Here is a 24,908-nt window from a genome sequence, read left to right as displayed (position 1 = left end):
CCCCCCCCATCTCCTCCTCCTCCACCCCCGGGCCGCCCCGAGCCTCCCTCGGGGCCGGGCACCGCTAGGCCGGGGGGACGGGAGGGAACGGGGGGGGGTGAGGAGGAGGAGAAGAAGGAAGGGGGGCGCCGGGCGAGGGCCGCGTCTGACCCGGTTTGTTTTCGCCTCCGCAGGTCGGAGGAAAGTTTTCGCGGCCGGCGGTCGCCTGAGGAAAGGCAAGAGCTACCGAGCGGGAGGCGCCCGGGCCCGGCCGCCAGGCCTCTCCCGCCGCCGCCGGGTGGAGAAGCGTGAGGGGCTGAGGGGCGGCCCCCCCCCGATGCGCAGCCACCTGCGGAGGGGCTGAGAGGAGCGGAGCTGCGGCCGCCTCTTCCTCTTCATCCTCCTCCTCGGCGTCCTTCTCCTCCTCCTCCTTCTCTCCCCGAGCAGGGGGCTCCTGGCTGGGACCCCCCCCCCGGGGCAGGAGGGAGCCTGCCCCACGCCTGGCCCCGCTGGCAGCAACCTGTCAGCCCGCTCCTAGGCCGGCCCCGGAGGAGTCTCCCCTCGCCTCGGCTTGTCCCCGGGAGAAGCAGCTTGCAGCCCTCTCCATGCCTTATCAAGTTCCTTATCTGAGTGGCGGCGAGGAACTGTAGAGCAGTTCGGCTTTATCAGGGGTAGGGGAGGAAAAGAGCGTAGCGCCTAAATCCAGGACCATCGGTTCGGCTTTGTTTTAATATGCGAAGATGATGAAATGCGGCTTGCCCTGTGAGACGGCTAGATCCCTGTTGCGGAGCCAGGGCTTCGTGGTCACCTTCCAGCTCCTCACCTGTGTGCTTTGAGAGAGGACGTTGATCCTTTTCCCCCTTCCCTAAACCTTTCTTTGCTTCCATGTTACGTGGGTCAGAATTTTGGTCAGTGTTGTTTACGGAAGGGGGAAAAAAAAGAAGGCAGTTGAGGTCCCAAACAAAAGTATTTGTATGACTCATCTACTTGGATTTGAGACATTCTATCCTTCTTTCAAGGAGCCTTTGCTTCTCTTTGAAGGAATCAGATGCTTGTTCCTATTCTTCCAGAGGAGGATGGATTGAAAGTTGTGCGTTTTAGACTTTTTCTGGGCCACTGCCGATGTTGTTAAAAGACATAATGGGGCTTTTTCACTGGATTATTGCCAGAATTAGTTTACACACTGAAACAATGAGTTGTTAGGCCTCTCATACGTGATAATGTTTGTCGTGCTTTAATGTAAAGTTGCTGTGGAGGTTTGGCTTAAAAATCGTGGAGGACAGTCTGCATCGGAAGAGGTTCTCTTCATCTCTGGTTGGTGTGGCAACCCCAATCTGTCCTCGATGCCTTCAGCCTTGGCCATCTTCACTTGCCGCCCGAACTCTCATCCGTTTCAGGAGCGTCATGTCTACCTGGACGAGCCTGTCAAGATTGGCCGCTCAGTGGCTCGCTGCCGGCCAGCTCAGAATAATGCAACTTTTGACTGTAAGGTGCTGTCCAGGAACCATGCTCTTGTCTGGTTTGATCACAAGACAGGCAAGGTAAGGCGTTTTGCTTTCTTTATTTAAAAATAGTGACTTTCGCACTTACTTTAACAAGACCCTGTGCGTTGCGGGTCACTTTAGTTTCACTGTAATAAATACAGTTACATGTGGAAGGAGTAAGATCTGTGTTAAAGTGATTAATTCTCAGGTAAGTTGATAATTTCTTACTGTGTGCAAACTTTACCTATTGTTAAAAGTACATAAAGCAAGCAGTTGAAGATAAGTGATGAAGAATTTGCATGCATATTGTTCATTACTGGGAATAAGTGATTTTGAGGTGAGTAATAATTAGAAATCTGAAAGCAAAGGATTGTATGAAGGAAGTGGTGTAACAGTATTTTTTTTCAAATGCTGAGAAATTATTCACTGGGTGTGTAAATAAATCTCATCATAAGGAGCCATCAAAAAACTGGCTTTAAAGAATGTTGGATTTGCGTGCCACTCTTCCTACTTGTCATTTTGAAATTGTGTATAGAGTGTTTTGTTTGGGTCTGATAGAAGGCTTGTTATGACAGCAGGAATGTAGCAAATGGCATACAAGTTATTTTCTCATTGATAGTGCAAATGATATTAAAATATGCTTGTGTTTTATTAACCCATCGCTGTTTGTCTCAAAAAGACAGTGGATATCTTGTTAAGTGCAATTTAGGGGCTCTGCAGTGCATGTTTTGTCCACTAGGGATTGAACTGGGACAAGGAAAGCCATTTTACTTAATGACTGTCAAGTTAATTTTAAATTTCCAACAAGAAATGAACAAAGTGCAGATTTCAGTTGCTCAGCACAGTATTTTTTAAAATGTATTGATATTCCACCCTAGAACTTCATCTGCTATAAATTAGCTTTTTTTTTTTTTTATTTTTTACGTTCCCTGGACGCCCTTCTGTGAAATATGGTCAGTGTAGCTCTCGATTTTGAGAATAATATGATCTGTAATTAATGCAGTATTTCTTAGTAGTATGACACAGCATGAAGAATAGTAGAATGCAGTCAAAGTTCTTAAGCCTTCCATTGTTAACTATCCCATGTTATGCAATACTTGGGCATGATGGGACAAGACAAGCATTTAATTTCTTAAGGCTGGGTTATGGCTTGGCTTTCAAGTTACCTGTGTGTAATTGTGCGAACTGCTATCTGTGTGTTTCATTAAAAATGTTGTTTTGGCTCTCTAGTGTGTATAATGTGCATTCTTGGACACTTCAGAAAACTTACATGCAGGAAATACTGCTATTTTTAGTTTAAGCTTAGTTTTTAACCTTTGACTCAATAAAGTGTTCTGGTTTATTGTACTGTTTTTAAACTCAAAAGCATTGTATGTACAGCTTTTTATTAATATTTCTCATGATTCTTAAACATTTTAAGACTCTCATATACCCTGTGATAGCTATAAATTATTTAGCCATATTAAAGAAGGTTTAATTTGATAAAGCACTGGGTGGTGAGCAAGTCTGCTAAAAGAGGGGTTTAAAAGAGTCAACTGGTTTTTAGTTCTCTTTTTAAATGTTTACGTAGCTTGGCTTTACTAATACATGTCAAACAATATTATATATCATTGTTCCTTTTATCTAGCTGATCTAAAGTAGCAACTTAGTAGTATTAAATAAGTAGTAAATAAGATGGTAACATGTGATACCTCTTGAAATACTGTCGTGTGATGAGCTGATGGGGGTCCTGATGGAAATTGCCCATGTGAGTATCTTGATCAGTAGCCATAATGATCTACTAAATAGAGTGGGTTTCAGGTGATGCGTAGGAATACATTACTATAAATTTTATACGTGGTACTGTAAAAAGTGTAAAGTGAGATGTAAAATTTTGGTTTCTGCGTTGGTTTCATTATCAGTGTCATCTGATTTTTGGATCTGTCTGAGCATTTGAATGGTAAATTTTGGGAAGATTAATAGTTGAAGGAGAGGAGAAAATGCATCCTAAGAGATAGAAGCTGTTGGGAAAAGGCAGGTAGATGAGCTGTTGGTAAATAGTCTTAATCTTGTATCACAAAAGTGATTTAAAAAAAACTGTGGTGTTTCAAAAGAATAAACAAAACCCTAAAATTATGCCAGAATATTTGCATGTGAGAATGTTTATTATAATTGTTTACAGAACTTCAAATAAGTATGTCTCATCTAGGAATATGTCATTATCCTATCAATGATGTATATTTAAACCTACAGAAATTATTTTTGCCAGTATTTGTAAACATTTCTTAGGAGCTTATGTATAGGACTTTTACCAGTTCTGTTTTTTTGTTGTTGTTGTTTTTTTAAATGGAAGATAAAGGACCTTGAAATGTTAACTTAGTAACAAAGAGAAATCTTTGAATAATTCAAAATAGTTCATGAATCATCTGGGGCTATACTTTGAAAAGCTGTGTACTTCAATGGCAGTACGAGTTTCCCGTATTCCCAGTCCATCCTCTTTGCTGCCTCTTGAGCTGTCTTTCAGTTGTACTCTAATATGTTTTTTTTTCTTGAGGGTTTGAAGTTTTGTTTGTTTTTATTTTAGTGAATCATGTGAGTGATCCTGTTTGCTACGTAGCCTGTAAACAACAGTATCAGCATAATTGGGAGGGAAGGATGGAAAGTAGGGAGAGGGAGCATCAGTAAATATTGGTGAGGGAACTATTAAACAATTTTATTTTTTTTTTGAGGCAGGGATATGCTTAAGCTGAAGTGAATCACATAAATACACCAAGTTGAAGATGAAATGTTATTCTGGGTTGAGACAGGTGAATATTTACCTTGTACAAAGACACTCTAACTATGCATGGGAAAAGCTGCCTGCCCAAAGGAGATAATGTCCACGTAACGCTGGCATTATTAATGATAAAAGCGGGGTGAGTCTTCAAGATCACACGTAAATAGCAATTAAAAGCAGATGTTTAAAGTTACATTTCTTTTTAAAAATGTTTTTGAACACATGCAAACCTTTTGAGCATGTAAACCTGAAAAAGTAATGGTGGAGGCAGTGGGGGGGGGGAACTTGTACTCGTTTTTTTCTGTGCTTAATAGAATATTTATAGAAAAACAGCACAATGTCTCCATTTGCTTGTGTTTATAGAAACAGTGCAATGTCTCCTTTTGCTTTTTGTGGATTTTTTCATATATCAGTAACATGAGAAGCTTAAGCTTAGAATTGATTTTGATATTTTTTTTAAGGGGGGGTGAGTAATTACATTTGGATCCTTTTAAGAGAGGCCTGTAGGAATGAGTCACTAGATACGTAGGAAGTGGATGTTGTGCTGAGCAAGGAGTGTTCCAAAAAGTGTGAATCAAAGCAAACGAGTGTGCTATGCTTCAGAAAATCTAAATGTGTTAGTTCAGCTTCTATCACTGCAAATGGACAGAAACAATGTAAAAGCTGTTTAATTGGAATAGTATTAAACCTGAGGGGTGTTTGTTTGTTTGTTTTGTTTTGTTTTTTAAAAAAAGCAAAGTAAAAAGCCGTGATAATTTGTGTGTGACTTCTCGCAGGCTGAAATGCTTCTGGCAGATGGGAAAGAAGCTTTTGGTACAAACCTGAAGTTTCCAGCAGATATAACAGAGAATTCAACTGTGTGAGAAGTAAAGTATTGTCTTAGACCAAACAGACTACAATTTACTGGTCATTTTTAACAACTGAAAAAATCTGTAGGCACAAGCTTCCATGTTAGGGTGGCAGTTAATACTACTGTTTTCATTTAAGTCAGCGTGGGTATGAATTGAGTTGAACAGGCTCATGTTATCTTGGTTACAGAAATGCTAATTAGTAGATTAAAAGCCAAATAGTCAACATGATAGCAGATGAAGTTTATTAAGGCTGTACTTCATGGCTTCTAGCCTTAAATTATGTGGGATAAAAGAATGTTAAAGAATGTTCCCTGCAGGGAGCACCCTCTTCAAACAAAACAACAAAAAACCAACCCCAGAGATACAGCCAGGGAACTACAGGGTGGACAGATTTGTGTTGGTCCCTGGGAAAGTCTTGGAACAAGTTTTGGAACACATTTTTGGCCACGTGAAAGAGGTGATTTGGTAAAAGTCAGCACAGATTCAGCAGGGACAAATCATATCTAGTGAGTGTGGTTGCCTTTTATGAATAATTCACTACATTTGTGTGCAGGGGAAGGCAGCGCACACTATTTATGTTGTCAAAAGCCCTGCTGAAGACAGCGTTTTCCATGGAAGTCTTCTGTCCCAGGTAGGGCATTGTGGTCTGGACAGCTAAACAAGTAGATGATTTTAAAAAAAAACACAACTGGTTGGAGGATGAAGCTTGGGGAGTAGTGGCTAATAGGTGGCAATCCACCTGAATGTTGGTAATGAGCAGAATGCTACAGGAGCCTGTACTGTGACCTCTTGTATTTAACATCTTTATCAGTGACCTGAGGGAGGTACTGGAGTACACTCTCCAAGGCAGGGTCATGAAGTTGATGCGCTTGAGGACAGGGCTGCCATCCAGAGGGACGCTGCCTTGTGGAAGGAAACCTCAGGAGCCCAAACAGGGACAAACATGAAGTCCTGCGCCTGGGAAGGAGGAACCCCGTACAGCTCTGCTGGCTAGGGACCAACTGCCTGGGGAGCAGCTCTGCTAGAAAGGACTTGGATAAGTTCTTGTGGGCACAGCAGGCTGAACAGGATCCAGTAGTGTGCCTAAGTAGCAAAGAAGGCTGAGAACGTGTTAGGCTGTAATAAGAGGAGCACAGCCAGCGATTATCCCCCTCAACATTTTGTTATGTCATGTCTAGGGTACTACATCCAATTTGGACCAACAATTTAAGAAACACATTGGTAAATGGGACTCAGAAGATTAGTTGCTCTTTTTTCTTCCTGTATTATACAAGGGATAAATATATTTTGACTGTGGAAGGAAAAAAAAAATAGAAAGGAATTATGCTGTTCAAATAACATTACATATTACGTTGTGTGGAGGTCAAGACTTCAGGAAGACTCAAAGTATAGGACACCTGCCTAGGACATGGTGTATGTTCAGAAGTGTTTGAGTAAATCTGTTTCACAGAACTTAGTGGGATATGAAAAATGGTATTTGGGGCTGCAGGATTTTCATGAGAGGTTATTTCTGCTGCCACCTATAGAGATACCTGTATGATACTCTGGGCTGCGTGGTGCTGGTCTATGTATCAAATGTTTAACTTGTCATGTATGGATAGCATTTCTTTAGATAGGTGGCGTGTCTGATGTTTATTTTTCCTGTAATACCTCTTTTCAGCATTGTTACAATTGTCTTTGAGAGCCGAATAGTGCTATCAGTATTTTCAGTGTTGCTCTGTGCTTGCAGTCTGCAGTGTCTGCTGAAGAGATACTTTATCTTCCAGACATTGATTGTTTATTCCAAGCGGCCTGGGAGACTGACCTGGGATCTTCCCTAATGCTCCGAGGTGAAATTTCAGTGCTTAGATGCTTTTAGTGAGAGGGTGAGATCAGCCAGCCCGTACGGATACTTGTTAATATTTTTATGTAAGTGCTCCTCACCCTGAATGAACTATCTAATTTTACGCTGGTATAATCGTAAGTAGGATAGAGTAGGGTGTTAACAGTTTCGGCAAACTTCACCAAAATGTTTCCGTTAGAAGCCATGTAGAAGGTCGGCTAGCCATTTATAGCAGAGGTGAGCTGCTGCCGATAAGGATTTCCCTGCAGCGATACCATCTAGAGCCACTGCTGCAGAGCTAATACTGTAATTCTTGGAGCTGATCCACTGCAGTCATGATGCATCTGTACTGAGCCAGGAACGCCAACACATTGATTAGGTTTTAAAAACAAACAAAAATCCCTTTTGTATTTGAAATGAATTTTTACAAACCTCAAATGAATTATGTTACTTAGCAGTAATGAAGGCCAGTAAATGTGTTTTCCTTAGGCCTCTGATGCCATGGTTTGCATTTGCTCCTAGTTCTGTGCTTATAAATGTAAAACTTTGCTCCCTAACACACCTCTGTTATTCAAAATTGTGTAAACCTTTTCTTTGAAAAACTTCCATGTGTTATTTGCAGTAATCCATTGCTCTTTCGCAGTCAGATTTACATTATGCTGGAGAAATACTTTTCATTTATGAATGAAAAGTATTCCCTCTCATTTTTCTTAGCGAGTTTGAACAGTTTTGGTTGCTTCATTATCTAGCAAAAGTAGTTGAATGTGTGTCCTTTAAGGAGCCGTGTGGGTTAGTAGTGTTTATCTGTGTCAGTGTGCTGCTTTGAGTTGATTTCAATCTGATCTGGCTGAAACTTTGCAAAATGTGTAGACAAATTCATCAGCTGATTTATTGCGTTCTGTTTTTTTCATTTCTTTTAATAGATAATGTAAAATGAAAGTGGTGTGAACTTCATTGTTTACAGACCAACCTGGCAAGTGACAGGGAAGGAAGACTGCTGTCTCCGTCCCTAAAGCTAGCAATTTTACAGGCTATTGCTACTAAATTATATGATTGTTTGTTGTCTCTGGATTATTTTTATTTTTTTTGAGTCATCAATAATTGCTTCCTGTTGATGTTACTAACTTGCTGAGTTTGGATCATCAAAGAACTCCAAGTTAAGTCTTGCTGTGGCAATGCATTGGTGTTCCTAACTCATCTGTATCTCTAGGAGTATTTCTTCATGTAGCAGAATTGAGGGCAGAAGGCTTGAAGCACTGTCAGGTTTTTTCCAGTAGAGCCACACCTTTTTTTCAGTCTGGTTTAGGAGTGAGAACCTCTGGCAGAAAGGTGGAGTGGGCTGCAGCATCTTAAACCCCCACAAGATGTGTGCCAGAGACTCTGAACAGTTTCCTTTTTGAGAAGGAAAATAATTGTGCTGGAGACAGACACTCAATCAGATACAATTTTGGCGTTACCTTGCACCAGACACACAGGTATGTGATTGAGCGATGTCTTAGAGTTCATTTCAATCTCAAAAATAATGATGGACTTCCAGCAGGCTTATGACAGAAAGTCCCAAATGCTGAATTAACGCTGTAGTTGAGTGGAAAAGCACAATAAGCCCTAGCAGTAAACTTGCAAACATAAAAAGTAAATATTAAAAGTACTGGGATTAGTCAAGGATAGTTAAGGGCTTGAGGAATGTATAATATTTTTGCAAAAGTAAGTTATACACTAGTTAATGGTTCAGTTCTGTATATTCTCATGAGTACAGCTGTAATATGTCTTCCATAAGAATAAAATTAATGCAAGAGCTTAAGGTAAAAAAAAGTTGTGGATGTTTGTGTATAGACTAGAAACCTTTTTAAAGGAAGGAGTTGAAATGCCTATGTTTCAAATCAAAGAAGAAAAACTTTGGTATGGGCCAAATAGACATTTGTACAGCACGTTCTTTTGAGGACATTTGGTACTGGCTGCTGCTATTTGCATATGCCATCGGTCTTGCCTGATACAGCATTTTATATTCTTAACTGGCACTTTGTCAGAGTTGTGCCTTTTCTGGATGTTGAGCAAGATTACGTTTACACATAGATTTTCTAAAACTTTGGTATCTTTTCCATGATGCAATATTAATGCTCTGTAAAAGGTTTTTGTTTGTTTAACACTTTACTCCCTTCTCCAAAATGAAACAAAAACAGATTTTGATGACTTTGTCTTGTTTTCTGTTACTAAATTTCTTTTCCTGAAGTGTGATACTTAACCGTATGGGGTAGAAGCCAGATCTCCTGGTTTTGCAGAGCTGGGCTTTTAGCCCGTCTGCTTGTTTGCCTTTTAAATTTCTGGTGACCTTTCCAGTGATTTCTGGCACAATTAATTGGCCACTCTCTCCTCGTCTGGTTGTTGGCTATGATAGTTGAATGAACTGACAGGCAGTGGCATTGCAAATCAACGTTGATGGCATTATTACTTGCAATTTTATTCTAGCATTGCTGTTTTCTATACTTAGATTTACCATTTCCAGGTGCTTGAAGACTCTGAAAGCTTTCAGGAGACATAATGAATTATTTGAAATTCTTAACATTTTCAGTTTTGTTTGTGGGGAGGAACAAAACCAAACCAAACCAATTGTTTATATTTGGATGTGAAATAATCCACTCTGCAGACAAAATGTTCTTCTAATCTTTGCTCTAGATAGGTAATCTCAACCCCTTGTTATTTTCTTGCTGTCGTTACAGGGATTCCTTTTGCTGAATGTCAGAGGATTTTTAAGGCTATGTGGAGTCAATATTATATTATTAAGGAACAAACTTTAAGTTTAAATATCTTTTGTTTCTGTAGGTTGCAGAACTGTAAGTCATTATGTACATGTATAGCTACTTGGAGGGAAGTTAGAATGCTATGAACAAGGGCTGCCAAATTGCATGGTATGGACGGATTGTCACAGAATAAGTTAGGTTGGTAGGTGCCTCTGGAAGTCATCTAGCTTCTCAGCAGGACTAATTAGGTTGTTTTTGGTCTTGGGATAGAATTTTGGGTAGAGAATTAATCCTTAACAGCAACAACAAAATAAGTTTGTAAGGATGGGGTCAGGCGTATCTGCTAGGTAGGCTGCCTGATATTGCTATTGTCTTAAGCTGTATTTGTTCTGAGGACCTAGAACTTTCAGTATGTGTGTATGTATATATATATATATATATATATATAAATAAATCTAGTATTATAAAATACCTAGAGTACTATTTTATGGTGTAACTTAAAATTCCCACCAAAATATGTCAGCTAGAAATTTTCTTAGAATGTACTTGACAAAAAGAAGTACTAGATAAAAGACATAATAATGTTCCTAATTCTCTCCTAGTTCCATAGGGGTGGAAATAATTCAACACTTTCACTTACAGCTCTCAACCACCACTTCCTTTGAGTTTTTAAAAAGGGGAAACTGGTTTTTTAAATCTTCCTCTTTGAGAACTTTTCCTGGACTGCATATTCCAGAGTCTGTAGGAGAAAGACGAGAATACAAATCATCATAGAAAAGGCATATCTGTTTTTGAAATCTATGTGGCTAGCTGACACTAGATAAAGCTACAATTGTGCTGTTTAGGCGGGGATTTCAGTGGGTATATAAATATTGTTTGTGACTCTAAGCCAGAGATTTGGTCTGTGGACAGAGACCTTCCTAAAGAGTTAAAGGAGGAAGTGATGGACTACTTTTATGGTAATACGGAAAAGCAGTTATTTTTAGTCACTTTGAGTGCTCTTTACCATAGCTTCATCCTGATTTTTGGTTAAATTGATGAATCTGACTGTTAATTAGAAAATTAAAACATTGTTTGTTTTGGGTGGTTTTTAACTATCACATAAACAGAAGGGAAAATGTTTGGTGGTTTTTGTACGTGAACAAATGTGTTGACATACACTGACAACTTTCAAAACTTGTTTTCTGTTTTGGAATCTGTATACAATCACTCTGCCACCTACTCAGTCAGTGCAGGTTATACATGCATCCCATCACAGGCTGCTGCCTTCAGAGAGTTTTAATATAGATCTATCTACCTTTTAGCTTCAGGTTGAGTTAATCTGACCCTACATTCCAGAAATGGGTTTGAGAGGTGTTAATTTGGTAAAAACACTGCACTAACACAGCCGCTCAGACTTCTTTGAGCTACTCTGGGAGATCCAGATTGCATTCCTGGGGGCTCTTTCAGTTATCCTTGTTCTGGGATTTTTCCTGCTGCATAGCATGGTGTAAATGTGCCTGAAATTGAATGATCTTCTATGCAGATATAAGGACAGGTGGGGTTATTTGGTCTCCCCTGGATGATCAAATCAAAGTGCATTCAATTTTCTTCTTCCCTTTCCCACAAAGCTTTATTTCGAGTCTTCCCCAGGGTAGATGGTACTGGATGAGTTTGAGATGATGATGTAAGTTTTATGATCTAATATTAAAGAATGATGATGACTAGTCTTTCTTGTGAGATCTGTAACTTGTGCTCTTTGATGTATTTTATAGTTTAAACTTGCTGTGCACATCTTCCTTTATAGTTGCAGTTTTGTTTCCAAAAGATTTACAAAAATAATTGCTTTTTAGTATCCTTTAAAAACCTTTAATGAGGATGTAGTTTTGAGTAATGTTAGGGGAGCTGTAATCTTGTTACATTATGTCAGTGACTGGATCTGTCTGCTGGTGTCATGCCTCAACCTAAATTAAGTCTAAAAAGTACGTTACATAATGATGCTTTAAATGCTGCTTTAGACAGTTTTTTACATAGGTGAGCAAAGCTGAACCAAAGCTCTGCATTGTCTCCTATCCAGTGCAAACACTGCAGTTAATAGAAAGATGTAAGAAATAGTAAGTGCTTGCTAATACTTGTGGGCATTTGGAAAAAGTAATGCTTTTATTCCACTGTTGTACTCGTGCTGAGGTTTCCTAAGTATTCCTTCTTAATTCTACTTAATTGCTGACGGTGCTTAGAATTGGTAATTTGTATATTTTAGTGTTCTGAAATTGAGGTCCATTATCTGCATCCGAAAGGAAGCTTTTGCCTGGTGGTGTTTAATGAGGTCTTTGGTGTTAGCACTAAGGAAAACTTTTCTGGTACCATCAGGTTGAAGCTGTTTTTCCAAGACACTCTTGATTTCCTCTTTAGTACTAAAATTACAAATTACTTGGCAATTAAAGAGTAAAGATCCGGTGAACCTCTCATTCTGTTTTGCTTTTTTTAAGCTGTAATAAAACATGAGAAATTGCTTGATGCTGTGTTAAAAAATAAGAGAAAAAGGAAATGCAACAACTGACCTTCCAGATTTGAGGGGTTTACTTCAGATTTCTTTTTTTGACCAACCAAAACAAGCAAACAAAAAAACCTCTTAGATTTTTTATTTTATTTTAAATTTCTAGTCCTCGACTGTGCAGGAGCTAAGTATTCTTGCCACTGATAAAAGTTTGGTGGCTTAACAAGTGTCTGTTCAAGAGTGGCTGCCTTTGTGTGAATGGTCATCTCTATGACAAATACGAGGTACTTTGGTTTAGTCCGTACCTGAAAGCTAAGAGTATGTGTGGGCAGCTGCTGGGCTTCTGAGTCCCAAGCTATTGTGGGCCAGGCTGTTAGCATTTACTAACACAACAGTAAATGCTGATATATTGGGAAATTGCATTTCGGTAGGGAGCTTTTATGGCAGGGTCACTTTTAGAATGAGAATCAGTGATTATATATGGTCAGAAAACATTTTTTTAACTCAGAACTGAATTACTGCATTACGCAGCCAACTTGCATTTTTATTTTAGAACTGATTGCGTTTAGTGGATGAGAGAGCGGGAATATAAGCAAGCAGCAAACAACAAAGGGCAGAAATGCTTTCTAGGAATAGTCCCTTCAATCTGAAGAGAAGTTGCAGCTTATGGGAAGTTCTGGTTGCAGTCTAAAATAACAAATAACATGGGGAGAACACACAAGCAAAACATATTTCACACCAAAGCAAGCGGGCAGCGTTCTGCAGTTTTAGTATTACTAGTGGCTGTGTAATTGCTAGGATGTTAAAAAGGGTTTTAGGGAGTATACTGAATCAAATATGAAAAATGGGCCAATTCAGCCTTTGCTTTTATGGTTTTTGCTTATAGTTCACGCTCTGGGGTTTATATTCCATAAAGCTAGAGAAGCTACAGTGGGTGGAGGGGATGCCCTGCTACTGATCTTCCAGTTTGTTTGTTTTTTTCCCTGTTGTTGTTCCTTTTGTGGTATTTTATTACCTCATTGTGCTCACGGAAATACTAAAATAGAATTTGAATTGCTTACATTTCAGGTTGCAGTAGAATTTCTCATTGTTTGTGCTTTTTATAATTCTTGATGAAATGTCCCATTTCAGTGGAAGAACATCAGTAATAAATCAGAAAAAGGAAAAAAAAGGTATTAGATGCACTTCATTCACTCATACTGCTGGCCAGGAGGGCAATTTTCTTTAACCGTGTCAATATGCAGGTCTTCAGGGCTTTTTGCAAGTTTTTTTCTTTTGCTTTAAGCATGAGCTATGTTGACTCTCTTCTGGTTGGGGTGAGCTCCTTATTTTCCTGATGGTCTGTATTTATGACCAATTGAAATAGTGTTAGATATATGAGAATTTACTTTTTTAATGCAGCCTTTGAAGTATGAGCTTTCGTTGTTGGCATCTTAGAGGAGGGAGGAGAAAGTTTATCTGCTTCAGAAAACAAGCTTTTAGAAGGAGCTCTGTGACCTTGCTTGAAGAACGGCGATGGGAGGAATGTCCTGAATATTTATTTGATACAGACAGAAGTGGTGAAGTCAGTTACAGTGCAGCTCAGTTAAAGTGCAAAGCACTTAGGCACCTGCCTACACTTGAGATATAGTAAGGACATTAGCATTTAAATGCCTGAATTATAATAATTAATATATTTGCTTAACATATTAATAGTGTATTAAACCAAACTTTAGAGTTTTGGAAATATTTAAATACTTCCAAGTTTTTCTTGAGTGTTATGACTTCAACATCTGGAAAATAAGCATGAATGATTGCTCTTCACAAAGTAAAGCATTACATTTTTTCGGTTATGCTGGTATAATGTTTGGGTAAAACTTAAGTGTCCTGCAGTGGGAAGCCTGTAGGTCTTGCATCTTTCCACAGTGCTAATGAGAAATTGGACTATGAAAACTGGTAGAAGATGGAGTCTTCGTTACTTTCTGCAAGACTTTCTGCAAGACTCAGTGCTGCAGTTCAGAGAGTGATCGTGCTCTTTAGTTTCCAGTTCTCCTGTCTTAAAGGATTTCAGTCCACCTCAAGAAGTACTTGTTTCAATATGTACTTTCTAGCTCCCTTCACAAAACAGCTAAATCAAATAGCACGAAGCAAAACCTTGTCAATGTGATCTGTATTTTGTCCAGTGAAAATATCTTTTTTTAGAAAGTCCAACATCACTGAACCTACGTATTTCTGAGCATGTGGTTGACAATTGTCATTGAGAACAAGATGCTCTTGCCAGTAAGCTAACAGAGAGTGAAATGGAGTAGGCAACAAAGGCACCATTGAGCTACAGCATCAGACTGAAGTGATCCTTGTTTCGTATTTCTAGCTCACTTGAGACCTAGTGCCTATGTAGCTGTGAGTGCTTTAGTTTTTGTTGTGGGTGTTCTGGCTGTTTTCTTGGTAATTTTCCCAAAGTAGTTCTTGGAAGTCAGATGAGCCCTTCTCCATGACTGGTGCCCCATCCGTCCTGCCATCCACATACCTACCCTTAACTCAGGCTGCTCGGACAACAGCTTGGCCGTAGACATCGGCTCCCCTGCCTGTGCTCTAGGCTGTGTGCTCCTGTATTCTGCCCATTCATGAGGAAGAAAAAAACCTCCAGCCTTTCATAAGGAGCTGCCTTATCTACTTGCTGTCTGTTTTCAAGCACCCCTTTCTCACTGGGTACTACACAGTGTATATGTGTCGAAAGTCACTGTGATCCTGCCTGCCACCTTCCCCTTCCTGTCGTCCCTCTCTGCAGCGCAGGAACGCAGGGTTCCCAGGGGCTGTGGCAGTGTCCTGTCTCAGCTGCAGCTTTGGTTCCTCGCAGTTTTGTCCAGGTTTTTGTAGCAGCACTCATGCACAGATGACTTTTCAGTGTTAGGAGTAAATGAGTCAAATGAGACAAGCACCACGGCAGTGAGGATACACCATGGAGTTTGATGCTGTTGAAGATTTAGTGAAGATCAATCACCAGGTTATTGATGTTGCAAGTGGGTGGAGTGATGCAAAAGGGAATATTGAAACTTTACAACAATTGAAGTTAGATTACACACTTCAGATTGCAAGTTGCTCTTAAAAAAAAAAAAAAAAGAAAAAAAACCTCACATAACAGGAAACATGTATTACCACTTCTCCTTTTTAAATTTACTTCTACCATTAAGTGTAGTACTTGACGAGCAGACTTCTATGCTGGTGAAAAAAGTCATCGTAAAGGTTAGTTATCATTTAAGGTAACAAAGCTTTTCCTTGAAAAATTTCTGTTAAGTTTACTGCTTGCATATTTCATTTTTAAGAATGCGTATTTCTCTCAGCTGAATTTCTTCAGTTCTATGGAAATACTCTTAACATGATAAGTGGAGCCATCTTTGTGAGCAATGCAGGAATAGCATTTATCATTAGCTTCTTGTGCAGCAAGATAAATGTTTCTTCATCAGAGTTTTCATTGCAAATGTAAGGTAGGTCGTCTTTTATTAAAGATGTTAGGGAGAGTAGTTCCATATGTCCACGTAAGGCTGGTCCTGAGCACAGTGAGAAATATGCAGTCTCTGTGCCATAACTGTTTGTTCTATGGAGACTTCTTGTTTACCACTTCACCTGTTTTTAAATGGGTTTAAAATAGATTTTTTGAAGGTTTTTGTGACTCTAATGGAAAGCATTGGATTTGAGGGTTTGCTTTAGTGGTTTTGCTTTGTATTTTAATTAGCAGCATAGAGCTGCTGATGTTTATTTACTTTGTTGTCACAGCTCAAAGAGTTTATAGTTGGTGTAGTTTTGAATATGTTATTTCATAAAATTCAGTTTACACTGTAGTTGATACTATGTAGAGATAAATGTTTGTGTCCTCAAAATGACACGAGGGATTACTTTTCATATCTGCAGAATGTAAAAGTTCTAATAGTTGTCTTCAGAAATCCAAGGCACTTATTTTTTTCTGAGACTCTCTGTGACTGCAAATAGCGATTTTGATCTGCTAAGTTTGAACATCCATGTAAAACAGTATCGGAAATGAATGGAAAACAAAAATTCAGGTAAAATGTGGGAAGTAAAAATACAGTTGCTCAAATTAAATCTTTATTTGCTCTTAGTTACGTATTTGCAGAGTGACTCTTAATGTAAGATAAGGAGGATTAAGTACTGCTTTATAATGATTTCTGTGCTCCAAAATGAGAAGAGTATTTTATTATTTGGCTGAATTAAGGCTTTTCTTTTATAAATCTTATTTCTGTTTTATTCTTGAAATGGTTTAGGGACTGAGTTCTTCTGGTACATACTGAATTTTCAGTTGAAATGATGGCTACACATAAATCTGAGAGCAGTTAAGCAGTAATCTTTGTAGTTAAGTGTTGTGGAGGTTCCAGCTATTGACTCACCATGGGCACACCTCTCCTGCTCCTGGAGTTTGTAGAGCAAGATGCCTGTAAATATGCATTTGTAATGCAAGCGTAAACGTTTAGAAAGAGGGGAGTGGAAGAGTAAAAGGTGATGGTTCTTCCTGAATAAAGTTTTCTAATAATTCTCATCTTACTGGGAAAGAAATGTGGCATTCTGGCCCAGTGCAATGATACTTTACTGCAACTTACAGGATTTTACTGTTGAGTGAATCGCTTTGCTTAATGCCTATAATGTTCTCTTAAAGTTAAGGGAAAAAAATGCCAGTTAGACACTGAATACATGAATGATTAAATACAGAGAGATTTTCTAAAATTGTTTAGTATATTTGTAAATTATTTTAAACACAATAGTTTAGACATTGGTAGAATAGTTAGAAATAAAGTATTGAGTTCAGTGAATTTGAAATGCCTGCTGGTTTTCATCAGATTAGTATCTGTGTGAGTTGGCCTGGGATTTTTCTTTTTCATGTTGTTACTCTGAACTGTCGCTGTGGCTTAACACTCTTGTTTACTGTTTCTTTTATTTAAATGTTCAAGCTAAACCTTTCAAAAGGAAGTGAGGAAAACGTCACCACTCCTGATGCGCTTATTAAGAAACACTGAGGTTATAAAACCGTTGAGAAACTCAGAGAAGGTAAACACTGCTGGCTGGCGGTGGACGATAACGAGTGAGATGCTTTGAGCTGGTTCTGGTTACCTGTGCTCGAGTGACTGGTGTTGGGAGTCTGGAGACAGTGAGCTGCTGAGCCTGGAAGCTGGCAGGCTGTCCCATGTGTGCAGCCTGTAGGTAGATAGGCTGTTCAAGCTGTCCAGCTTTGAATTTGGTGTGAAAAGTGCAATTTAACAGTGTAAAGGGGGGAGACATTGGTTAAGTGCTTATTTGGTCTTGTACCTAACTTTAAGAAAGAGATGAGAAAAGCAAGCCATGGAATAAACAAACACCAGGGGAAAAAACAAAAGCAGTTTATTCGTCCCATGAGAGCTTGTAAAGAATTTCCTAAAGTATTTGTCTGCAAGTGCAGCACTCCCTGGTTTTTAAGATACCTTCTACTGAAGGTTGAACCTATAGTGCAGGATGTTCAGTGGTGTGTTTTGGTCACTTACATGCTTTGGACACATCTCAGTTCTGTGGTGGGAGGGGACCCGGCTGTGCTTGGTTCCTCCACATGCCCAGTTTTTCTTCCAAAAGAAACCAGAGCAAGTAAACGGGGAGGAAGCTGGGGACGCGGCGTGGAGCAGCTCTGAAAGCAGATGGCTGGGAGAAGAGAGAGGCTGCACGCTGCCCAGCTCGCCTTCGCTGCAGTTGGGTGCCCTGCGAAACGTTACTGCTGCATGGCATAGACCTGGTGAGAAAGAGGGAACTTGTCAGGATGCAAGATGTTGAAATACACAAAGAAAGCAGAGAACTGACTCCTGACACTTCCCTGAAAACTTAGTTGGGGGATACTGAGCGCTGTCAAGGAATGTACTGTCCAGTAAAGCCAGGAGATGTGTACAGGCTGAGCTTGTGTGCACGTTTCTTTCCAGGAACTGCCATTGAATCTCTTATTTAAGAGTATCTAAAATTAAGGTGGTTCTTCAAACTCCTGCTGTCAGATGGCAACAGAGGAAGGAGGTAGTTTTAAGATCCCGCAGGAAAAGGACTTGCTTCCTCCTTTTGAAGCCCGCAATAGGCAGGCTAATTACTGCCTACTAAGGGAAGCAGCATGGAAAGGTACTTTGATGTAAGAGAATCTTACCCTTCATTTATTGCCTTTATCTTCCAGGTTATGTAGCTTCAGTGAATATTCACATGGATCTGTATACAAGCAAGCAGGAGAGCTGTTACTGATCTCTATATAAAATGATCATTCATATTATAGTAATAGCATCTTGTTTTAAGACTGGGCAGGCAGCCTTTAATCTGAAGCGTTTTATGTGTTTTCGACAGGTAAACACTTTGTAAAAATCCATCTAGTAAATTGTTCTAGCAAAAGAGTCAATTTTTTATTTATTTTTATAAATGATGGTGTTGAAATAATGCAAAGCTACAATAATCCAACAAAACGTTCTGGCTGGCTGCATCATCTACAGGTTTTGATATGCCTGGTATTTGCATAGGACCTCAGTACACTGCCAGGCTGCAGGAGAAAACTATGATTCAGAGGAGTACAGAAGAAACAATGAGGGAACATTTCTCTTGAATTTGTGTGTAGTCATGTTGCCCTTAATGCTGCCAATTCGCAGAAACCCAAGTTATTTTCCTTTGAAGCAAACTATGGATAACATCTAATCCTAATTCAAGGTTATTAAAACTTCATACTAATACTAGACTATGCTACCTAATTATAGGTAGCGTAAAAGACTTGCTGATTTTTCTTTAATCAAAGTATAAATAGTCTTGTCTACAGCCATATTAAATTTAAGTTGGGATGACAAGCCTCCTGGTATGTGAAAGCTTGCTACTTAAGAGCAAGCTTGTTTTTTTGTGGCAAGGCTGTGTTTACACTGGGGGTGCAGCCCGAGTTTCATGTGAACTGAATTTGAGGGTTCATCTGGTTTTTGTTTTCCTTCAGATGGGACTGATCTGATGCGTGCCTGAATGCATCGAACATTTATTCAGTGTCATTATCATTCTTAATGACTGCAGAAACCAAGCTTGCTGAGTTTCCTTCCGCGTCCTAATGGAACTGTAGATCTTGAAACAATTCTTTAAATGTTATTGCTTAGGGTTACCAGCGCATGTTCTTCTCCCAGTCAGCTTAATGCTCGTTCTTTTAGTAAATGACTCAATCTGCTGATTTGCTTTAGTTTCTGGACTTTCTCTTTTGTTCTTCCGAGAGTCTGGATAACGAATGGTAGCAAAACTTAATATATTAAATGCCAATAACACATTTCAGGAAAATGCTTTTGTGAAGAAAAAGCCTCCCTGTTCTCAGAACAGCAATATTTTTGAACTGCTGATTAGACGTGGAAAAAATCTGCATGGTGATTCCAGTTCTTTTGGAGCATATGGCCAACTTCTAGTTCGGTATTTTTTTTTACCACTGAATAGGAAGTTCACTTCCTATGTTTAATCTGAAAAGGCTTTGACAACATTATGATTTTTACACATGCTTACTCTGGATAGAATTTCAGTAATTTACGTAATTTCGGTAGCAGGAACACTGAAGGTGAGAAACCTGATTTTCAAATCTGAGAAGCAGAAGAATTGTTTATGTGAATGTTGTAGTTTAAACATTGCTTCTGTATGAAGACTTTAGGCTGTAAAGATGGAATTCGTAGTTTAGACTACGATATATATACTACAGTTAATGACTCGGTATGAAAAATGCTTAAATAAAATAAGCAGACCTGATTTATTTTGTGATAGGTGCTTTTTTTTTTTCCATTGAATTTGTTCACTTTACCAAATTTGGATGTGTGTGTGTAATTGTTGCCCTCTAGTGGTTGCAACTCAGGTTTAAATAGTTGAAAAAAGACATTTTCATGCTCGCAAACTGTCTTTTTTTTTCGTTGTTGGTCTGTGGGACTGCATGCTGTTTCCTTGTCAAATGAGTAACACCAAGATTTTACAAAGAAAAAACATAATATTGATGTTATGTGAATTGATAGGGGATACTAGCCATAATTACTGTGGTGTACTTAAAAAAAAAAAAAAAAAAAAATATTTCATGTATAATTTAATTATTTCCTAATCTTAAGAAAATATTATTTGGGCCTCTTTGGTATGTTAGTTAAACCTTTTGGGACATGCCCTTGGCAACCACATGGGAAGAGTTACGTGATGTTGCTAACCTTTTGGCGAGGCTGCTAATCTTTTGGTAAGGTTCACCTTTTAGTTGATTGGATTTTATTTAATTATTATTATTTTAAAGCATATTCAAGTCATTTAGGCCTACACTAATTTCACTTTTAGTTATTCTGTTCTGTTCAGTAGCTTTTCTTGGTAGGCAGGATAGTTTTGCTTTATATGTTCTCTACAGCTGGCCTTTATATATTTATTTTTGCCTACTTTAAAGTATCATGACTGAATTAATGAGAAAAATCACTTAATGGCCCTTCATTCGTGGATGAATAATGTACAAGGCCACTACGCTAAGCAGGACGAGGTCCCTTGGTGGGTAGCTGCATGGAAAAGCATGTTAGTCAGAGACCAGGCATCTTGCTATAATCTTGCATGTGCTTTTCAGGTGGAAACTGTCTATACTTCCCACCCTCTTTTCTTTTAATCAGTCTGGATCAAAAAATTATGCTTATCCAAAGCAAAAATAATGCTTATCCAAAGCATTATTATTTTTTTTTTTCCCCAAAGGGTCAAGGTGGCAGGGGAAGAAGGTGAAATTATTATTTTTTTTTCTGATGATGATACCTAAGTGCAAAGAATGACCTGAGAAAATACACTTACATAGAATCAGCTGCTTACTATTGGTGGTCTTAGGGTGTGAACTGTGGAAAGAATCCACTGCATGTTTCTAGCAATTACAAATGCCTATCCTGTCGGTAAGAATGCTGTTATATTGTGTTTTGACCTTTGGATAATATGACCTGAGATCTGCCTGTAGATGCCTCTGGTTTTCATACGCTAAAGGATCTGCCATTTGAAAAATTGCCTGATGGCTGATTAAGGAATTAAAGCATCTACTTCTTAATCCCATATGAGATTTATCATGGGGGGTATTTCTTGGGTGACAATCTAGAGCCACTGGTGCTAGAGGGAGGTTCTTTTTGTACTTGTACTTTTCTTTAGAAGGAAATAAGGCGCGTTGATTGATAATGTATTTCTGATAGGTGTGGGCTCCTTCCCTCTCTGCTGTGCAGCTGCAAGGCTGAGGTTGCCAGCAGAGCTTTGCAGCTCCCTTCCCTGTGCTCCTGGTGCCCCCTGGCAGGTTGGTCATGTGCATTTGCACGTGTTCTGAGTGCTTTTTTTTTTATCGACAAAGAGATTTGAAAAGGCATTCAGGTTTCTTTACCTTGTCCGAAGAACAAAAGTCGTGGGCATGGTGTTATCAGTGTGAAGTCCCTGGTGACTTTGTGGAAGTGATGGAAAATAACTAGAAAAAAAGACAATGAAAGACTTTTGCATGGGAAGCTGTGCTGCAATAATTAGCTTGGGAAGTTTTGCCATGTTAGCAAAGCTTTTAATCTGTAAACCCAAGGTGCCATGGATGTGATTTTTGCCCTTCGCTAAGACCAGTATAAATCGTGAGTCACTGTGCTTGAAACAGCAATTACCCTGCTCCTCAACATCCTACCTGTGCTCTGCCGGGGCTGGGCCGGCTTTCCGGCCCCAGGAGGCTGCACAGATGGCTCACGAACACCCTCCAAGATCACCCATCAGAAGCAGCTTGCACCATCTATCGCGTCACTGGCAGACTCGTCTCAGTACGTGGATGCGTGCTCTAGGTATTTCCTTCCTTAAGCTAGAAAAACGGTGAACGTTTTTTTCATGTCTAATCATTGATCTCAAAAGGACACCGGAATAATCAGCCTGTTGTTTGCAAACGTTTCAATTGCTGCTTGCTTTGGAAGTCTTGACCTGAGAGCGAGTTGCAAATAAATCCAGCCTCCTCCCAGACTATTTTCACTCTCACTTTGTTGGAGGTATGACTTGGCAGTGCCTTGAGTACAAATAAACTCCCAATTGTCAAATTTCTCCTCCATTCTGGAAAATGAATTTTCCGTCTTTGGACAGAGCCGCACCCTTCTCTGACAGTGTTTTGTTTCCAGTTAATTACATTTGCTCTCTGTACGGAATGGTCAAGTTCAAAACACAGAATGGAAATAAATTTAATTTAGTCCTTATAAAGAATAAAAATGTTTTGGTCTTTACGTGACCCAGAGAAGTTTTCAGAAACAGATGGAGGAGCAAAGTGCCCTGGTGACCCCCTGCTTTCAGTGTGGAGATGTGTGCAGCAAACTCACGGTGCTCTGTTAAGGAAATATTTGTGTTTTGGACCTGTTACAGAAATATCTGGTTTGACACGATTCAAATTAGTGCAGAGTCACTTGTGCTTAGGCAGTTGTTTTGAGTTAGAAAATGTGCTTCTGCCTCTTTATTGGCTGCATTGAGTTTATAGCATAAAACGTATCCCAGTACAGTCATTTTAACTGCAGTTTAGAAATGTGCTGAACGTTTTGAAAACTATTGTGCTAATAAATAGTTTGGGAGCAGATGGTGTCAGAAAGCAAGACGTCTTCGCTTTGTGTAAAGGAGAGGTGAGTTACCCAGCTCTGCTCAGATATGAGCACCAAGCACTGCAGTCACATCCCAAGTCTTTGCAGGTGGCACCTGACCCTTGCTAAAAGGAAGGAACCCCTCATTAGTTCTTCGGGATTTTAAAAAGTTTTCATACAGTTTTATTGTGAAATTGCTTCCCAGACCATGTTTTAAGTTGGGTACGTTTGTGAAATCCAACGTGTGTTTTTTCTGTATCTGGCTGTGTGATCACCGGGAATTTTCTCTGCCATAAACCAGCCGTAGTGCGGCGTTAATGACCGTAGGCAAACACGGCAGGGCCTTATGCGGAAGGAGTGGAAACGAGGAAAGGTTAAACCAGCAGCAAATTCTCCCTGTATTCTCTATACAGTTAAAAGTGAACACGTGAGGGGAGATTTTTTTCCTTCGCAAGGAGTAGAGGAGCTTTGATGTAATGATTAACCAAAGGGAGAAACTTAGCAGTGTGGCAAGATAGCTAGCAGCCTTTGCTGTGCTGCACCGACCTCCGAATGCCTGGGGTTGTGGATGAGAGTTGGAGTTTCCTCATACACCAACTAGCCTCGTGCTTTCTGCTGCCGTAAAGCAGATTTTCTCTTCTGGCTCTTCATCTGGCAAAGTATCGGGTAATCTTGTTGGCTTCTGCTTTTGTTTTCCACTTTCTTGCAAATGAAAAATATTGTTTGGTGATTTAATTAAATTTCTAAAGGAAAATTTCAATTTCAGTTAATTTTTTGTGTATGAGTTATCTAGTTACTTCAGGATTTTTGAGGAAGCAGAAACAACAGATAATGTTAGTGTTGAATTTATTTTTCTAATTTTTTGCTGTGCCAGCTCCTGGTAGTGTTTCAGGATTCCATTTTTTAAGCATTTTCTTAATCTATCTTCTGCTTTTTCTGTCAATTCTGCCTGTCCTCCAGCGTCTTCCCACTGAAACAGTTCAGCATTTCTTTTAGTAGGTGTTATGGATCTTTGGGTTTCATTTTTATTTGTGCTAAATTTTAGTAATGTCAGCCTCTTAAAATGTAAGGAGTAGAAGAGATTTACGCCTTACTTCTGGTCTTAAATTAGAGCAAAGTTATGCTTACACATGACAAACCTGCCTTTTTGTCACACTTTTCATCACTATAGTCAGCGACAAGACCATGTTTTCTGTTTTTTGCCTTTTTTTTTCTTTTTTTTTTATCCTGTACTCAAGCATTCCTTTAAAGTTGGTCAGGGAAAGTAACTGTCACATGTAATCACTTCTCTTGATAGTGAATTTAAGAATAAATAATTCAGTTCTCTGAATAGTTTTAACATTCTTCCCTGGTGAAGAAATTTAGTACAGGTGCTTTTCGCGCAGAAAGGTGAGAAACTGCAGTGATAAATTGCAGACTTCTAGGAACACACATTTGAAAAGAAATTAGTTATGCGGGAACCTGTTCTTTGTAGAGCTAATAATTCTTTGCTTATTTTACCTGGATATCTGTTTCCAACAAATACAGTCTTCAGGACTGCACGCTTCAGGATAATGTTTACTTTCATTATTGCAAAGTTCAAATATTTCATGTTGCCAAAGTCCCATAAAAGTATTACAGCAAACAGGAGTATTGAGCAGTGAGCTGAGTTTTGGAGGAAAGTACTCATGCAAGTGCATCAGGACTGATGAATATTTCTGCAGTTTTTTTACACCTAGAGGTTCTTGTGCTATCTGAAGTGGTTATCCTGAAGAAGTTTGGATTTCTGGGTAATCACCTAGTCAGTCTTTTTGTTTCTTTTTTATTTTAGAGCTGTATTGAGTTGCAGTGTATTTCCATAATTGATTGTTACGGAGAGCACAGTAACATAGAGAGGAATGTCAGAAAGTCACCTTGTCCATTTGTTTGCCCCAGGTTAAGTCTGGAATAGTGATAGAAGTTGATGTAAATTACACAAAGTAATCACTGGTATCACTGTGATAAATGATAAGTAGCCATATTAAATGTAATAATAGTAATAATTTTTGTATAATAAGAAAATTAGCTTTCTTAAGTAGAGCAGAACAACTGCTTACTCAGCAACAAGTACAACATCCTTCTAGAAAACCTGTTTTTTATCCTTTACTGTTCGTATGAATCCATAACACTGGCCAGGTTTTTAATATGAAGCTACAAAAATATTTTTTTTCAAAGTATCTGTATGTTGTAAAAGATACCGTTGTCTGTGACAGCAGTCATGCAAAGTAA

General features: G+C 39.2%; 1 protein-coding gene across 30 annotated transcripts in view; it reads left to right on the top strand.

Moving 5' to 3' along the window:
• SLMAP (sarcolemma associated protein) overlaps window positions 1–24,908 on the top strand; it is a 100,065-nt gene that overhangs the window by 174 nt on the left and 74,983 nt on the right. For 28 of the 30 annotated variants that reach the window (XM_068694910.1, XM_068694934.1, XM_068694933.1 and 25 more), the window contains exon 2: window positions 174–1,520. In XM_068694910.1, coding sequence (XP_068551011.1) covers window positions 1,323–1,520 — 198 coding nt within the window. In that variant the 5' untranslated portion in view covers window positions 174–1,322. Of the gene's footprint in view, window positions 1–173; window positions 1,521–15,216; window positions 15,328–23,171; window positions 23,328–24,908 lie in introns of those variants that run through there. The other 2 variants (XM_068694919.1, XM_068694939.1) reach the window with 2 other exon arrangements.

Source organism: Anas acuta, chromosome 11, assembly GCF_963932015.1.
Source record: "Anas acuta chromosome 11, bAnaAcu1.1, whole genome shotgun sequence".
NCBI lineage: Eukaryota > Metazoa > Chordata > Aves > Anseriformes > Anatidae > Anas > Anas acuta.
This window is presented reverse-complemented; position numbering and strand designations above follow the sequence as displayed.